The sequence below is a fragment of the Hyaena hyaena genome, unplaced genomic scaffold (assembly GCF_003009895.1).
Source record: "Hyaena hyaena isolate Hyena2069 unplaced genomic scaffold, ASM300989v1 scaffold_386, whole genome shotgun sequence".
In the NCBI taxonomy this organism is placed as follows: domain Eukaryota; kingdom Metazoa; phylum Chordata; class Mammalia; order Carnivora; family Hyaenidae; genus Hyaena; species Hyaena hyaena.
In genome coordinates, this window is record NW_024081020.1 from 1603875 (window position 1) to 1622796 (window position 18922).

At 52.5% G+C, this 18922-nt stretch overlaps 1 protein-coding gene across 1 annotated transcript in view; it reads right to left on the minus strand.

Annotated features, from left to right (window-relative positions):
* The window catches only part of CDC42BPB (CDC42 binding protein kinase beta), a 101774-nt gene that overhangs the window by 49453 nt on the left and 33399 nt on the right, over positions 1–18922 (minus strand). Inside the window, exons 2-4 of the mRNA XM_039251183.1 lie at positions 11807–11898; positions 6112–6195; positions 3023–3118 (exon numbers count right to left, since the gene is read on the minus strand). Coding sequence (XP_039107114.1) covers positions 3023–3118; positions 6112–6195; positions 11807–11898 — 272 coding nt within the window. The remainder of the gene's footprint in view (positions 1–3022; positions 3119–6111; positions 6196–11806; positions 11899–18922) is intronic.

Below are 18922 nucleotides of genomic sequence, written 5' to 3' on the forward strand. Positions count from 1 at the left end.
AGAAAGGAGAGGAAGCAGCACGCTGGGGGCTCCCCTGGGGGGTGCTGATTCGGACAGACAGCCCTGCCGTCCTGCCGCACACGCAGCTGTCAAGACTCACCTGAGCTGGCCTCACCCCCGCCCCGGGTCTCACAGCACTGATGCCCGCCTGTCCCAGGGCAGGACTCCTGGGTGACAGCTTCTGCCTCACCACACCCAAAACGACTCCTGTGTCACAGAAGACCCTCAATGTCACGCACAGAGCTAGTGCTTTCCCTTGTTCGCTCGCTCACTCGTTCTCAGCCATGAAGGGTGTCCTCACAGAGCCAACACTGAGGGCAGGGACGGAGACCATCAGCAAGCATGGAGACGGTCACAATAATCTCAGCACTAAGCACAGAAGAAAACTCGATCACGCGGCTCCCTAGAGCACCACCGTGGCTGCACGGACCATCAGGCAGACGTCTGTGACCTACATGACAGGCAGGAGCCGGCCCTGGCTTGGGCCAAGGTCACATCCCAGACAGAGGGGCGTGTGCAGGGAGGAGAATGAGGAGGGGTGGGGCTGAGGCCACGCTGGGGACGGCAGGCCCCGCTCTAAGAGCCGGGAAGCCCGTCCGACTGCCCAGAGGACGGGGGCCGAGAGCAGGGCAGAGAGGGGCTGGGAGGCCAGGACGTGGTCCCGGCAGGAGGGGAGGGTACAGGCACCGGGGAGCAGACGGTGTCGATACCTGGAGGCAGAGGCCAGACCACCAGCTGGCGGGTGTGCAGGGTGAAGAAAGCAGTCAGAGTAAGTCAAGCACCCCCTAGCCGAGTCTCAATGGTTTCCATGCCTACCTCAAATTCTAAACAGAAAAATGAACCACATGACAGCAGCGCTAAACATCGATGGGCTCCTGGAGAACGAATCTGTAAGGAAAGTAAACTACAAGGGGCTATAAGGCAGAAACTTACTTCTGGAATAATAACAAGACCACTTATTTCCTCTGTCACGGAACACAGGGGTCCTAAATCAACAAGGCAACACCCTTGAAGTTACTGGAGAAACGGGTTTAATTTTTACGACACTCCACGTTGAGAAGCCTCCAACGGAAGCCACACGTGAACGGGCTCTGCTGCGAACCCGCAGCGCACAGGCCGCCCACTCTCGGGCCTGCTTCGCCGCCACCCCACCAAGGTGGCAACTGCCAGGGCCCCGGGGAGAAGGCCTGTGGACTGCACCGCTCGGGGGTGGCAGAGAGCAGGTCCGCAGACCCCGGAACCAGGGCCCAGGTTCACACACTAGAAAGCCTGCGGCCCCTGACTTCCGTCTTCTCAATTTTCACCGTACCCCTATTTGTGCAGCTCTAAACCCTAAAGAAGATGGCTTCTTGGCTGCGATTCCTAACTGACATATCAGAATTAGCCTGGTCACACCTAACACTTCAGACTGCAATGTGCTACGCTGATTTCAGAGAAGACTAAACAAAGAATGTCGTTTTCCTTCAGTGCAGATCCGCTCTGCCTAAACTCCTCGAAGGTTCATTCAAGTCAGAAACGGGCCACAAACGGTCCCCTCTGGGCGGGGGGTGGGGGGTGGGGGTGGAGAGGGCCCATGGCATCAGGACGCGGCAGTCTGCTGGGGAAGGGCCCTGGGCACCACCTCCCACCACAGGGGCACAACACACTTGAGCAAGTGACTGCCTCCCTTTCTGCTCCAGAGTGGTGACAGCCATCAGGGCCTTAGGCACAGGGTCCCTAGGAAGCCAGAGCTATAACCCGGGCACCTCTGTGCCATAAACACAGCGGTCCCTCTGCAGACGCAAACGTGTATATTTTAAATTCTAAATAAAGTGTATGACAAACCATTCCGCCTAATTCTGGAAGTTGGAAACTAAGGGATTTCTCTGACGTGTGGAAGAGATGGTTGCAAGAGAAGAGAGACCCTCTGTCCCGCCTGCTGCAGGGACCCCCCTCTGTCCCGCCTGCTGCAGGGACCCCCCTCTGTCCTGCCTGCTGTAGGGACCCAGCACAGCTGCGAGGGTGACAAGGGTGAGCTCAGAGCAACTGAGTGCGGGTCCCTGCCCCGAAGCTGTGCTGCCTGTGGAAGCCCCTGCGGCCACCCCTGGGGCTGCACAGGCGGGGCTGGGCAGGGACTGCGCTGGCCCCACACACCCGGAGCTGCACATAAGGGCCTCTTTAGGTTTAGGCAAACCTCCGGTCACACGATCACTCCAGGATTAAAAGCGGCCGGGAGCACAGGTTTGGTTCCCTTCGCTTGTGAGCCGTTGTCTGGGGTCTGTCCTCCCAGGCACCTACGCTCACCTCCGGGCACACGCATGAGTCACACAGTGGCCGGGTCAAGGCTGAAAGCAAGCCCCGCTCAAGTCACAAGGACAAGAGTCCCCCCCAAAACCCGTGTCAAAAGACCTCATGAGCCCCGCCCGTCCGGGCAGGACTGGTGTCCTCGGGAGGCGTCAGACGTCGTGGGGGACCGAGCCGCTCGGCGCCAAGGGCTGAGCCACCACAGTCCCCGCAGCCCTCCCTTCTTACATGTAATCCAAGACTGAAACGGTTTAAAGCCCCAGTTTATTTATTTATTTATTTTTTAATGTTTTATTTATTTCTAGGAGAGAGAGAGACAGCGTGAGCAGGGGAGGGTCAGAGAGAGAGAGAGAAAAAAACAGACTGAAACAGGCTCCAGGCTCTGAGCTGGCAGTCAGCACAGAGCCCGACACGGGGCTCGAACCCACGAACCGCGAGATCATGACCTAAGCGAAAGTCGGACGCTTAACCGACTAAGCCACCCAGGCGCCCCAAGCCCCAGTTTATTTAAATGTAATAAACCCAGGGAACAAAAATAATCAGGTTATCTAGTGACGAGATCGTCTAGCTTTAAAAAGTCCCGCGCGGTTACCACCTTAAAACCAACCCCGTAGTTTTCTCTGGGTGCAGAAACACTGTCAATTCCAAACCCCTCGTTCAGGCTTTAGTAGCTCCACACAGGAAGCCACCAGAGTCTCCACGGGCCACGTGACCGGCTCTTGGGCCGACGCAGACATACCAGGTAGTTCTCGTCCTGGAAGGCGTAGTGCAGCGCCGTGATCCACTGGCCGTCGCCGTTCACCAGCACGTCGCGCTCCTCGCGGAAGCAAGCAGTCTGTGAAGAGTTAGGGGAGAGTCGGTCCGGGCCCTTCCACAGCGTACAGCCCTGAGCATGGGGGTCCCTGCCATGACAGAGGCTCTGGAGACATGTCACCCCCTTCCAGGCTGCAGGAAGTTCCGCCTCCCTCCCTCCCTCCCCTGGGACCAGACACCCCTTGCCTCCCCCCAGGCCCCTCTGGCACCGAGGCTTCGAGGCTTCAGAGAGCTCACTTCCTCAGGACGGGCCTGGCCCCTGCCCCTTCCACACTTGCCACTTCTGCAGCCGACGCGGGGGATTCACCCGGCTCGCTTTCCTAGCCGGGCCCCTCCCACCCGGCACCGCCCGACCTCTCTGGGCCAGCCAGGCTTCCTCTTGGGGGCCTGTGGTGTGGCCACCCCCCATGTGTGGCCTCTCTGTCACACACCTAAGTTTCGCAGCCGCGTGGCTGGTAGGAAAGGGCACACACCTGCTTACTGATCTCAGTGGTGAAATGTGACTTATTTACAGCAACGGGTGCCCCTGGTCGTAACAGGAGTCTATGAAGTATGGCCTCTGGCACACAGGTAAAAGGCTGTCTTCTAGGCTGTCATGGCTTATTCTAAGAGCCTGATTACACAGGTGGTGCCTATATTTAAAGTGACCGGGTATTTTGGCAGAAGTATAATAAAACTTTTGACTTCACTGACCACACACAGGGAGTTAAAATCTCCCTCTACATGTGAAGCTTGCAAAGCGTAACAAAACTAACAGTGGCACGATGGGCAGCCCCTGCTCCACAAGGCACCGGAGAATCCTACCTGTTCCCTATGGAGATTCGCAGTGACCTTCGGAACTTGTTTTTTCCTGTCAGCTTTCTATTCTAAACTTTTACAATTTTTCATTTCAAAAAGAAATGACAAGTAGATGTGCTCTGATTCTAATTAAAAGCAGATAAAATAACTCAAATGGACCGGCAATCAGCTTACGCTGTCCAAATGTGCAGAGACCGATGCTGTGCCCCAGCCAGTGGCCCCCCGCCCACAGGGTCCCCCGCCCACAGGGGTCCCAGCCCACGGGGCCCCCAGCCCACAGGGGGCCTGCAGCTGCAAGGAAGCCCTCCCTGGGGCTGGGGCCACGTACACCCCACGTTCTCAGCTGTCCACCTATCCACATTTAGAATAAAAGCCATTCTTAAACTCAGGATCACCAGCGTGATGACCCGCAGACAGGAAATACAGGTATTATTCAGCAGTTTTGTTTTGAGAACCTTCAGTACTTTTTTTAATGAGCAAACCAGAAGCTCGGCACGATCCAGTTATGAATTCACAGCTTAGCGACTTTTCTACCGCCCCCTCTTGTTGACTTCATGCTTTTAAAAATTAGTGTTCAAAATAAACTTATTAGGAATAAAAAGATAAATTACTTTAACCTGAATTTTATATCAATATTCTGTTTTTATATGTATCTCAGACACACACACAATCACACACACCCTGGGATAATCATAATTAGGGGACATCCTTGGACTTTTCGGAGTATTAGTATCCAATTGGGTAGGATTTCTGTGACCAGATTTGAATTTCACAATTTCAAAATGTACTCACCGTGACATTTGGGTACATACGAACTAGTATGATAAGGTGGGAGACACCACTCCCCAGCCTTGGGACTTTTAAACACACACGCACGCACACACCCTGCTCCAGAGGCTGACGCTGCACAAGTCATATTAAATATGCTCTGCTACCTCCTTCCATAAACCAATCACTCCTCTAAAAACACAAACCTGAGTGAACTTGCTACTAGCATTTATTTCCCCACTTACTCCTCCGCCCAACTTTTATACACCACCAACTACCCTGTTCCCCCCGGAGGAGTCACTTCCGTGATTTCCCTGGGCCCCGAGAGTGCTGGCGGCGCCACGGAGAAGGCTGTTGAGACCGAGGCACGGCTACCGTGGTGCCGCCTGAGGCCGAGTCCCGGGCCCAGGCGACCACACAGTGCTGCTTCAGTCACGCAGCTGCGTTCGGGAGCCATGGAGGCGGAAGGCGGAAGGCGGAGGCCGGTGCCGGGCTCCGCGGCGGGAGGAGGAGGGGGTACGGACGGGGAAGAGCAGGCTGTGACCCACGACCTCAGGACACCGAGTGAGAATGCCCACCCACCAAGTTATTGATGACCTGAGCTCAGGGGAGGGGTCCGAACAGGACAGACACTGGTACTGGTGTCCGCCCAAGGTGGCAGCATCATCCCAGGTAAGAACAGAACACAGGACGAAGGGCCACCTAAGATTACAAGGAAGGTTCAGGCGACATGATAAGAGAGGCCAGAAACCAGAGAAGCAGTATCTGAAGGAGGAGGTGGCCAATCACAGGGGCGTCCAACCCCGGAAAGCCTGCTTCATAGCCGGCGGCAGCAGAAATGGCGCCGAGGGCATTCAGCCTGGGGGAGCCCAGCGAGGCGACACAGGGTAAGTGACAGAGCCTTGGAAAGGAAGGATGCTTGGCTCCCTGACGTGAAGTGGAGGAGCACAGAGGATGGGCGTGAAGGCAGATCGGGAGGAAGAGCTCAGACTGGCCGGGCAGCCTCACAGGCTCCATCAGGGGCCAGAGCAGGCGGGGTCTGAAACAGGCCCCAGACAGATGGACACGGAAGTAAGGAAAAACGCATCTGGACCTGCCAAGCAGTGACCGCCTACTTTCGCCTGTGATCTCTGTCCTCCCTCGAGGAGGAGGGCGAGGAGGGCGTCTACAGGCTCCAACCCAATAATGCCCCAGGCACATGAAGCAGAACGGAGATAAAGGCCCCAAGGTTCCGTGAAGGCTGTGATTGGTCCTTACAGTGAGCAGCCCTGGAGGGGAGGAGCCCTGGCGCCGAGAGGAGTGTGCGCTCACCCGAGGGCGGGGGAGGGGTGGGGACGGTGACGACAAGAGGCAGGCGCTCTGGTCAAGGAGGGAGGCCCAGATCTGTGAGGACCGTGCGTGCCCCTCACCAGCCCCTTCGCCTGCTGTTAGTCACCACTCCACGCTCACCTCTGCTCTTTTAAGCATTTCCCACTTGTTGAGGATTTTCATCGCATAAATTCGTTCAGTGTTCTTCATTTTGACAACAGCGACCTGGAATACAAACAGGAGTTTAACAAAAATGCAGTTAATGGGACCAAAAGCCAGCACGCATTTTCACGTAACCACGGTGAAATCTCAAGTGCCCGGAGAAACTGAAACCCTGGAAAAACGAGGTGCTGAGGAAAGAAGGGTTTTTACGCAAATACAGATTTGTGCTGTGAAGCACCGACCCCTGGTGTTGGCCACACTGCAACCTGCATCTCACTGCTGAGTTCAGAACACTTCCGCAGTGGGCGGGGGTACACAGCCGGGATCACCGCCCTCTTCCTTGGCACGTGCCTGGGGCTTTCATCATAAAACCTTTAAAAATCCACTCACTGCTCCCACCCTTTCCCCCGTGTTCAAGGGCTCTCTCCCCACGTTCTTCCTACCCGCCCCGCTGCCGGCCTCTGCCTGCCAGCTCTAGGCTCTGAGACCTATTCAAGGGACAGTGCATCACTGAGTGGGCTCCGGAGTGGGGCTTAGGCAAATCCTCCTTTGTGCCTCAGTTTCTACAACTAGAAAAGAGGTAATAGCAGTAATGGCCCAAGACTACTACAAAGACAAAACGAGCCAATAAGCCTAAATGCACTTAGAATGGGGTTAGGCACACAGTGGGCACTCTGCACGCTGGCTGTCAGCCACATTCTTCAAGGTACAATTCAAATGCCACCTCTTCCAGGACGTCCTACTGGATTTCCCAGTCCCTGACAAATCTCAGATGAGCTCTGACATCACTACCAATACCAGATGTGATGTCTGCGCCATCATACGGCACATTCTACCCTGTAAAACTCATCCACTGGCCTAAGTACCCGTCACAAAACCGTAAGCTACTTACTTATGGCTGTCCTTTTTGCTGCCAGTGGCAGGCAGCCACATAGCAGGGATAAACAATTACTTACTTCCTTGCTTTCTAAACGACAGATGTCACACGGTAACTCCATCACAGTGACCACACTAGCTAACATGCCCCAGGCAGTCTCCCCATGCCAGGAACTGTGCTCAGTAACTGACCTGCACTCTCTCAGGTAACCCTCGCCACAGTCCTAGATGGTGGCTATTTTTACATCCATAATTTACCGATATGGAATCTGAGGCTGAGAGGTTTAAATAACATGCTAACAAGTAGCAGAGTCTCACCCTCAAGTGCATGCATGTTAAGGATTATAAAGACAGTTATAATTATAGATTCTCTTCCCTGGGCCAGATGATGAGGGAGGAGGGTCCACAAAGAACATGCTGATGGAATCTGCTGAGGACCAAAGGCCCCTCCTGGAGGACGCGGCTGCAGCCAGGCTCCCACAGCCCGCTGTGTGGGTATCGCCCTCCGGTCACCTCCCTCGGCCCTGTCTCTCTTCTGCCACCCAGTGCTCCCCGGGTGGCTTTCCCATCACACCTGTTTAAGCCGCTGTTTATTAGCTATGGTCTTAGAACCACCGACCAAGCTCACTACGATTCTGGATGAAGACTAAGGAGCACCTGAACAAAGGTTCGGGGAGCCCTCCAACATGCCCAAGGACACGCACTCTGGGCACGCCTTGTCATCAGGTTACAAGTGTCGCCCTCTTCCCAGAAATCAGCTACAATCAATAGGTGAAATGTTAGTGTTAAAAAAAATAAAGGCTACTACAATATAATCCCTATCAAAATATCAATGGCATTTTTCACAGAATTAGAACAAATAATCCTAAAGTTTATATGGAGCCACAAAGGCCCCAAAGAGCCAAAATAATCTTGAGAGAGCACAAAGCTGGCGTTATCCCAGGCCCTGATTTCCCACCATACTACAAGCCATAGTGATCGAAACAGTACAATGCTGGCACAAAAACAGACACACAGATCAATTAATTGACAAAGGAGGCAGGAATTTACAATGGGGAAATACCATCTCTTCAACAGCGCTCGGAAAACCGGACAGCTACATGCCAAAGAATGAAACCGAACTATTTTCTTACACCATGCAAAAAAAAAAAAAATGGTTTAAAGACTTAAGGTTTAAAGACTTAAATAAATTATAACACCTGAAACCATAAAAATCGTACAAGAAAACACAGGCAGTAACCTCTTGGACATTAGCCTTAGCAATATTTTTCTGATCTCTCTCCCCAGGCAAGGAAAACAAAAGCAAAAATAAACTATTGGAACCACATCAAACTAAAAAGCTTCTGCACATCAAAGGAAACCATCAATAAACAGAAAGGTAACCTATCGCATGGGAGAAGATATTTGCCAAAGATATATCCCATAAGGGGTTATATCTCAAATAGATAACACATAAAACTCAGTATCAAAAAAGCAAACAATCAAATTTTTAAAAAAGGAAGAAAACTTAAGCAGACACTTCTCCAAAGAAGCCATACAGATGGTCAACAGACACGTGAAAAGATGCTGCACCTCACTTATCATCAGGGAAATGCAAATCTAAGCCACAACAAGGTCACACCTGTCAGAATGCTATTATCAAAAAGAAAAAAAAAAAGTGTCAGCAAGGATCTGGAGAAAAGGAAACTGTCGTGCACTAGGTTGGGAATGTAAACTGATGCAGCCACTATGGAGAACAGTATGGAGGTTCCTCAAAAATGTTAAAATATAACTACTATCTCATCCAGCAACTCCACTTCTGGGTATTTATCCAAAGAAAACAAAAACATTGATTCAAAAAGACAGATGCATCCCTATGTTTACTGAAGCATTATTTACAACAGCAAAGATGTGGCAATAACCTAAGTGTCCGTTGACTGATGAATGAAGAAGATGTCATGATGTCATGTATACAGACAATGGAATACAACGCAGCCATAAAAAGGATGAGATCTCGCCATTTGCAATAACACGGATAGACCTAGAGAATGTAATGCTAAGTGAAATAAGTTCAGAGAAAGATAAATACTGTATGATTTCCCTTTTATGTAGAATCTAAAAAACAAAACAGAAACAGACTCAGAGATGTGGAGAACAATCTGGTGGTTACCAGAGAGGTGAAATGGGGGGGGGGGAGGGGAGGGGAAGCTACTTAGTATTTACTGCAGAAATGGTCTTGCTTGGAAGAAATGGAAGAGCTGATAACTTTTGAGGTAAATAATGAAATTCTGAACATTACAAGCTTCATGAACAATCAAGATCTTGCTGACAACAAGACGCAGAGCACGCTGATCTCTTACTAGAAGCTGCTTCTTCAGAAGAGGCCTGTGTGGGCACAGGCCACATCCAGAAAATATGCCAATGCCTCTGATAAAATACCCAGAAGGAAAAAGAATGCATCTGTCCACAGAAAAACACCTGTTAAATCAAGAACACGTAGAAGTGAAATGTATGAGTAAAATTCAATCTAAAAACAAAAACCCCTGTATATTGAACAAGCTTTTTCTACTGCACAACTTATAAAATAAACAATCTGCCAAAATCTTGTTTAGTTTACTGGAAACAACTTCTTGGACCAAAACTCAGTCTTAATTGCATCAAAGAGAGACGATGCTACAAGTTACCTCCAAAATTAGTTACCTCCAAAAGAAATACAAACAGAAGTAATCTTACAAAACATTGCAAAAATGGCTCGGGGACATGACAACGAAGTGCAATACCTGATGCCAGCCCCGATCCAGGACAGGAGGGACCCAAAAAAATGCCACGAAGAACATCACTGGGCCAACTGAGAAAACTGATGGAAGGTCCAGAATACAAGAACACCCCAGGGAGCCAATGGCAGTGATGCCGCTATGACCATATAAAGCCACATAGTGGTAGTGACTCTCTCGTTACAGCAGGGGGGACTGGCGAGCACATGCAGGGAACCAGACGGGTCACAGGAGAGCTGGGAGGCCGGAGGCGACTGATGGGAGGCCTGCTTTCCGAGTCCCGGCCGCGGGGCCCCGGGGTTGGGGAGGGGCCTCCACAGGCCGCTAAAGCAGGAAAGGGCGCAAAGGTGACAGAGAGAATCCAAGGGCTTTTGTGAAGACCTGGGCAAGGACGGAGTTTCTCAGTTTGGGAGAAATTTAAAAGGTGACACAGGTCACCTTCTCTGATGCTCAGAAAATGAGTTGTGCATTAAGTTCCCCGGCAAAGATGGCAGTAAAAATGCCCCCCGCCCATTGTGGCACAATGCCGCTGTCTCCCATCCTGCTGTTCTTGCTCCTGAAGGCCGACCCTCCCTTCCCCTGCCCTGCGGGTTCCCTGCCCGACCTACCCTGCGCCAGGGATGCGGTGTCACCGCGGATCCCCGCCAGGGCCTGGGCCTCGCTCGTGTCTGCGCTCGGAGCCTGGCCCAGGTCCTGCTGCAGGGAGACGGTCAGCAAAAGTATACGCCATGCTGAATGGGGTTTCAGGTGTGGACGGTCTGCTTCTCCTCACTAAACAACAACAAAAGCAGACCTTACATCATCACCCAACCTGCCTAAGCGCAGAGAGGTGTGATTTCTGAGAACTCACTTTTTTTTTTTCCCTGTGGTGCTTCCTCCCCGCCCTCCCCTTGGTGTGACTCACTCCCAGGGCCGGGGTGTGAGGCCAGGCCGGGTGGCGGAGAGCAGGGCGTGAGGACGGGTGGTGACAGCCCACCGCAGGCCTTGGGGTCTGTCGTGGGGCCACAGCAGGCACGGCCACACACCCGCCCACACCTGCAGAGGCAGCCAGGGCTTCCGCACTCAGGCGCTGCTCTAGCATTGCTGTAGGAGGGTTCGCTCTCCGCGTGCTCTACTGCAGCCCTGCAGATAAAGCGGGGGCCCATCATGCAGCCGGAGAATCAACGATGTCGGGAAGCTTCCCGAGACACGTTACCGGCCTGGCGTCAGCTCGGCCGTCAGGAGAGGCTTCGGAGCAAGGAGGCTGCCTCGTGAACTCACTGCTCTGTTTTCTTTCCCCCGAACACAAGGCGAAGTGTACACCTTGCACAACAAATCCCATGTATTCTGTGGCACCTTATCGTCACAGTGGGGCAGGTCACTGTCAGGCAGAGCACGCGCGCCGTGATGGGACAGGGCAGTCAGTACTGGGCCCCACGCATGATGCCCCAGTGCAGGGGGCTAAGGGGAAAGCCTAGGCATAGGGTCAGTGCATCTAGACGTTTACGAGGCTCCACTCTTCTGGAACTAAGGGTAAAAACGCCAGATTCTAGACTGCGGAGGGGGCCTGGGCCCCAGCCTTGGAGGGGGCACAATATCTGCCGCACGCAGAGCCTGGAGGGGGGCACCCTCTACAGAGGCCGGGCCTCCGGGTGCTGGCTGCGGGGCCCGGGGCGGGATGGAGCCGAGGGGAGGCCACGCGGGCTGGGCCCAGGCACGGTCCCGGCACCGCCGGCGGGCAGCCTGCTATGTGGCCTTCCGTGCGCTCTGCAGAAGGGGGCTACCCAGGTATTTTTCACTGAACACGTGCATTTTTAATAAACTTCTTTGTCTGTAAGAAACAACCTGGGTCCAGACAACATTCAGGGTAACTCACCAGTCACAAGCTTTTGTTTTTATTTTTCTCCTCTTAATCGTCCCCGGCAGGTTCCACCCACCAAGAGCTACTCTCCACAAGACAGCGACAACGACCCATCCCCGGATCGATGCCCAGGGTCCTACAAACACCTGCCAGCAGCACCTGCCGCCTTGACGGTCTAGGCAAAATGAGCAGAAATTAATCTTACCTCACCAAAAGCACCTCGTCCAATTACTTTAATTATTTCGAAGTCTTCTCGATGAAGCTGCATCTCCTTCACCAGCTGTGTAAACGGCTTTGCTAGAAATTCAAAAAAGTGAAATCAACAATTTACTCTAAGAAGTTGATACTATGTAAAAATTCAACAAACTGGAGCATTCCACTGACTGACACAGCTTTTTTAGGAGAAAAGAAAGGTTTACGTTTTAAAATGTTTAGCATCTGACAAGTTCTGGAAAGTCTATCTTTGTGCTCAACTAACGCAGACGTTTATCCTTCGCTCCTGCCCTTCAGCATCTGCTATAACAAATCCTGCCACACAGATCCGCTGGCAAAGATCTATGTCATGGAGCAGGCGACCGAGGGGCGCGCTGCCATCCACCCCACAGGGACAGCCCGCTGTTGCCAGTCGTGAACACAAGCAGCGGCTACACTCAAGGGGAGTGTGTGCGGCCTCAGTGGAGCCACAGGACTGCTGGGGGCGGGGAACAGGAGATAGAAAATTCTCCCAGAATGGTGGCCATCTCTGAAGCGCAGGCAACGCCCCTGGACATCGTAACCATCCTCGCTAATCACATGGGGCCCCTGACAGTGACCTTGGTAAGAAACGAGCAGAAGCACTTTACACGGCACTCACGTGTTCCATGCGTAATGATTCTATTATTTCCCACATTGTAGGGAGGAGAAAACTGAGCCAGGTTTCTGTGGACAGTGTGCTGGGTTGAATAGGGTCTCCCCCCTCCCCCGCCTCCCCAAATCAGTAGTGTCCACCGTGGATGTGTAAATGTGGTCTTTTTTGGAAGTGAGATCATTGCAAATGTAGTCAAGTTAAGATGAGGTCACAAACAAGAATGAGATGAGCCCTGAATGCAATAGGTCTGGTGTCCTTCTTAGAAAGAGGGAATTTGGACACAGAAGGGAAAAAGCCATGTGAAGATGGGAGCCACAGACTGGAGTGATTCAGTTATAAGCCAAGGGATGCCAACTCCGCCAGAAGCTGGAAGGGACTGGGGCGGGGGGCCGGCTGGGGGCGGGGGAGGGTCTTCCCTGGGGCATCCAGAGGGAGTACAGCCCTGCTCACACCTTGACTTCGGACTTCCAGTTTTCACAACTGTGAGAAGAAAATATCTGTTGTGTTAAGCCCCCCAGTTTACGGCGATTTGTTACCCCAGCCCCGGAAATCACTCCACAGACGGTGGGTAACTTCTTTCCAGGACAAGAGCAAGCGGCAGCGCCAGGACAGAAGCCAGCCGGTTCAACGCCAGAGGCAGTGCACTCCTGACCACCACCCACCCTGCCCTTGGTCTAACATCCATTTAGTCAATCATACCTCTTACACTTGCTCTTATTTTCACCTTTAGACCTAAACCCACGTTTTAGACTAACCCTTATTCTACACAGTTCTTTTTCAAATTCTCCACTGCTAGTTTTCCAAAACATTTCCACTGAGCAAAGTGTACAAGAGCTCTTTCTGTATTATTTCTCACAACTACGTGTGCAACTGCAATTATCTGCAAAAAAAAAAAAAAAGCCAGAACGAAACCTGCAGTCTGACATTTTCTGGATTTCTCCCATCCAAGTACTAACCAGGCCCGACCCTGCTTAGCTTCCGAGATCAGACAAGATCAGTCGCATTCAGGGTGGTATGGCCGTAGACTGACATTTTCTGGATTTCTAACTGAGCTCCATATTATTACCTGAATTCTGTAGTTTTTCTCCTTAAATGGTTGCATAATAAATAGCACTAAGGTTTGGTCACCATGGTTCACTGATCACGGGAGCAACAGCCAAAGCACCATGGACAGTGAACTGTTACCACTATCAGTGTAAATGCCCATCAGCACAGAGATCAGGGAACAGGACACATGGGGACAGATTTAAAAACAAAACAAAATAAGACAGGCTAAAGATAACCCTTGAGCTAGAACTTGAAAGGTTATCTATGGCTGGCTCATTTTTATTTCTTTCAAATATCACCCCAAACATCCATCCCCAAAACTCCTAACAGAAATCTGTACTTCAAACAGCCACTGAGAACCTCAACCTCTCAGTACCTTCTAGGGGAACTGCCTGGTACCGTTCATTCTACAATGAGAAAAACGACCCAGCAAATCTCATCTGTTATAGTTTACCACCAGAAGGGAGACCATAAGAGAGGAAAGCGAGCTGACCAGCTACAAACCAACTGCGGCATAGAGCACACTCGAGTGCACACCGCAGAGGTGCTCGCTCTGGCAGGGGAATACTACACCATTCTGGACTGTTCCACAAACCCCCCACGACTCACGAAAGGTGGCAGTCACTCTTTAAATGTACAAACCAAACACATATTCACAGAAATCAAAGAAAACTGATTTCTGTATGAGCCACTTCTAACTTGCCTGTGAGCCCATTCCATTCTTGCCTGTAGGCATATTCGATGTTTTGTATCGTCTGCATTCTTTTACTTCTTAGATGTTTCATGTTTCTGTACTACTCAATCGTCATGTTGACAGATAGATACTATTTCACTAAGTTGCTGCACCAACAATGGTAAATCATGTCCACTGAACAGACATGATAAACTTTTAATATTGAAAATCAGTATCTTCTTATGGTGAATAAATCTGCAATAAACATTTGCATGCACAGAAGCTTTACTATTTTTTAAAAATTTTTTTACATTTATTTATTTTTGAGAGACAGAGTAAGACAGAGCATGAGCGGGGGAGGGGCAGAGAGAGAAGGAGACACAGAATCCGAAACAGGCTCCATCCAGGCTCTGAGCAAGCATTCAGCACAAAGCCCGACACGGGGTTTGAACCCACAAACTGTGAGATCATGACCTGTGCCAAAGTCAGATGTTCAACCGACTGAGCCACTCAGGCGCCCCACTTTTTTACTATTTTAAAGAAATTTTTAGGATGAAATTCCAGTATTCTCCAAAAGGCACTTTTTTTGTGGTTCCTAACCTGCCACCACGTCCCCCTCCCCAGTACCGTACAAGGATGGTTCGCCTGCTCTTGAACAGAAAGTTCTCTGAGGCCCAGGAAGTCTGCTCCTACGCCTATTACGAGCACTACTCACTCATCACGTCCACTCACCATTCACGTCTTCATCCTGTTTAACCCACTGCATAAGTGCTTTATTCTGTCAAACATCACACCTGTGAACACCATGCTTGCACTCGGTTCCTGCTTTTCATCCTAATCATGCTATTTTTATTTACATGAATTACTTTTCATAAAAATATTTTCAAGAAAACTGAACTGATTCATCTTTTCCTTCGTCATTTCATTATTAGAACCTACAAAGTTACCCACTCTTTAAAGATCTGACATTCAACCCTATTTTTTGCTAAATGGCTTTTAAAAATAGTAAACCCATTATTCATCTGTTGTTGACAGCATGAAGTGTTGTGTTACTTTCCAGCTGTAACCATCTCTATATGTATTTACACAGCCTGACCGGGGCGGGGGCGGTGGGGGGGGTGGGGGAGTGTCCCGGCTCCCATTCAGGAGCTTCAGGTCCTCAGTGTACCGCCTGGTAGCCAGCCATCCCAGAATCACTCCGTCCTCGGGGACTAAGTTTCCTCACCCACCTTAGGGCCCCACAGACCCTGAGGATCGAGGCAGGTAGGAGCCCAAGTGCCTCGCGGCAAGGCTGCCGTCCGAACACCCTGACCGCCGGTCCCTGTTCTTTCCGCAGCAGTCACCTCACTTATCTTCCTCACCGAGTTCCCTCCTCCTCGACGGAAACAGTTTCGCTGCTTCTGCCTCATACACTGTTCTGCACCAATTTCCCCAAAATGGATGGACACGGATTCATTCACCAGGCCCAGCCAGATAAATGGGGGAAAACCATGGAAACAGAGACAAACACTTGAAAAGACCCAACAGCTCTGAGGACACGCTGAAAATGTGCCACTTGTGTGTACAGAGCACGAAGACAAGCACGCCACAGCAGCGGACCGCCCTGTCTACCGCGCAGGCGCAGGGGGCCATCGAGTCACGCTGATCCCACGGGACTTCTCAGGTAAAAGGCAGAGAGGGGGGCATTTCAAGTGGGCTGTCAACCAGGGTGAACACAAAACCAGGGCGACCCTGGCCTCTGGGTTGGGCAGAGCCCAGAGACAGAAGCACACCAGCTATCTGAGTAGGGAAGTCTCACATAAAGAAGGTTAAGCAGCAACTCAGAGGGCAGACGGAAGGGAACTCGTCCCCGAGGCAGCAGGTTTACGTACAGGAAGCAACGCAACATGGGAGCAGGGAACCAGAGGAAGGTGCTGGACTTCGGAAACCTAGGCAAAGAGCTCCGCACAGCTGAGGGCGGGCTGCTGCTGGTACTGGGGTCTCCGCGCTCACGGGCAGGCCCAGGGGCGGGGACGGGGGTGGGGGGAGGAGGGGGTGAGAGGGACAGAGGCCCAGCTGACGCGGGGATCTCTGGCCTGGAGGAAGAAGGGGTACCAGGGGACATCACTCAAAGAGGACCAGGCAGGAAGTCCCCAGTCCCCTCTCCCTCCTCCACGCCCTCCAGTCTCCTTCTGGCCCCTTCAGGCAGAGCCCCAGAGGGGAGACGCTGGGTCCGGACGCTCCTGCAGGGCGATGGGATGGGAGACGGGAGGGGGGCGGTCGGCGGTCACATGCGGGAGGACTGACTGCATCAGTGAACAGATTCAGGGTAATGGGAGCGAGGTTCCTCGGTGCCAGGAAGGGAGTCACGAATAAGGGAGTGGACCCTGCAGTACGGGCCAGCACCCGGGTGTCAGCGTGACCTCACGATGACACACCAGGGATCAGAAGCACAGCGCTGGGTGGCTGTGTACACACACAGGGTCCTCGCTCTGTCCGCTGGCCAGGAGGCAGCAACACGCATCAGCAGGTGCACCTAGTGCCCGGCCTTGGCTTCTAAATACCAGCCTCCAGCGAGGAGCCAGAGCCCCTCGGACGCGCCCAGAGCAGGTGGTGGAGCGTCTTGTGCCAGAAAGCAAAGAAGCACTTGAGGAATTACAGGGAATCAAAATCCACACTGATGGTCACAGCCTTTATAACTTAGGGAGGAGGCCAGGAGTCCACACTGACACTAGATTTTAAAAATCTAATGAGAATGAGATATTAATATAGTTTCAAAGTAAATCCAAACAGAATAGTTATCGACAAAGGGAAACAAGGGACTTTACAGCAAGGTGTGGCAGACACTACCACCAGCTGTGTGACCAAGTGAGACGGTGCCATCACCCGACGCCAGGACACAGTGAGAAAATGCAGCGTCACTTCTGTGATTCTCCTGACAAAGTTACGCAACCTGAATTTAATCATGAGGAAACAGGAGGTGAGGGTAGGGACAGGTGTGGAAGCAGACAGAGCTGAGGGGGCTGCCTCCCCACAAGAACCTACGAAGCGGACAACAGGTGACAGCCGGGTGGGAGAGGAGGAAGCGGCTGCACCCAGGTCAGGCTGCGGGAGCGCAGTGGCCTGCGATGCGGCTGAAGCAGGGGCAGCTGTGGATGGTGCGCTGACTCACGTGGGGCAGACCCAGGCGTGAGCGGGTTTGCGCGGGGAAGGGAAGGGAGCGCTGACGGAGGGGTGGATCAACACGCTCCTCACATTTCTGCCGAGGGGCTGAAGGCAGTGAGGACACCAATCCTGTAACATTCGAAGGCTGTCGCATACTTTCAAAAACTCACCACTTCAGAAGCACCAGCTGACACGGGGGTGGAAGTGGAGGAGAGGTGAGGCCAGGAGGGGAGGAGGGGAGTGGAGGCCGGTGCGGGGATGTGGAGACAGAGCTCACCGGGAGGAAGCTGGGCACGGGCATTTCTGAAACCTTGCTCAGTCGGCCAGTGCTGCTTCACTGACTTACTCTGGAGCCTGGGATTCCCCTGAGAACACAGCAGGTCACCGGCAGAATCTGATGAAGTGACATGCACTGAGGGTGACTCTGCTGGTCACACGTTCAAAATACGCAGGATCCAGAGCAAAACCACAACAATGAAAACACTACTTGGAGTTCATTTAAAAAAATTTTTTAGGATGAAAACTTCATTTTTTTAAATGTTGACTTTACTTTTATTTATTCTGAAAGAGAGAGCTGAAGTGTGCGCGGGGGAAGGGCAGAGAGAGGAGGAGAATCCCAAGCAGGCTGCGCTCTGTCAGCGCAGAGCCTGATGCTGGGCTCTAACCCACGAACCAAGAGATCACAACCTGAGCCGAAATCAAGAGTCGAGTGCTCAACTGACTGAGCCACCCAGGCGCCCCTGGGATTCGTTTTAAATATCATTTACACCAAGGTTCTCCTGGAAGACAGACACCTCAGGTAACTTGAAGAAAACACATCAGCTATAATGTTTAAAATGTTTGATTTTCACGGTGATAATGAACCTGTAGATTCTGAAGTTAGACAAACATAACTATTATAAATTTTGGAAAGGGTGAAATTACCTCTCCCCCACATCCCATAAGCAAACACTCAAAGGTGCCAGCTCAGCAAACAGTCGTGGGGCCCAAAGCGCCAGGTCAGAGACATGGGCCCCCGCGGGACTGTCGCTCCCACAAACGCAGGGGTGGGGCCGCTCAGGGTCAAGCACCGCACACACCTGCCGCCACCGTACCGGCGCGCTGTCTCGGACCACTCCCCGGTGCCCCTGTCCCTCGGCAGGGACCTCACCGCTCACCTGTGCCCTCGCACCCACTCTCCTGCCTCTCCGGCCACAGCGCCACCATCGCGTCTGCGGTCAGGATGCCTCACGGCTGGGCACGGCTCCTGGCTAGGACCTGCGTGCTCAGAGCTTGCTGCCCATGCGGGCCCGCCTGGGGGCCCCCACCGCACCCCCGTGCTCCCCCGGGGCCCACCACCCCTTAGGCCCTCAGGCAAGCCTGGGTCTTCCTAAGCAGAACCCCCATCCCCACTGGCTCCTGACCATCCTTGGGGTCCCTAAGGCAGGAGGTGGCCCCCGACTCCAGCCAGCTGACTGGGTCAGGAGCCTCCAGGTACTAGGCCTCGGAGCCATACCAGCTCACTGCATCTTCTCTGCTGGACTGGAAGGTCCGAGAAGGCAGGTACTGCCCGCCTGCTGCTCACCGCTCCCCAAGGCCCTAGCACAACGGTGCGGATGCCCACCCAACGA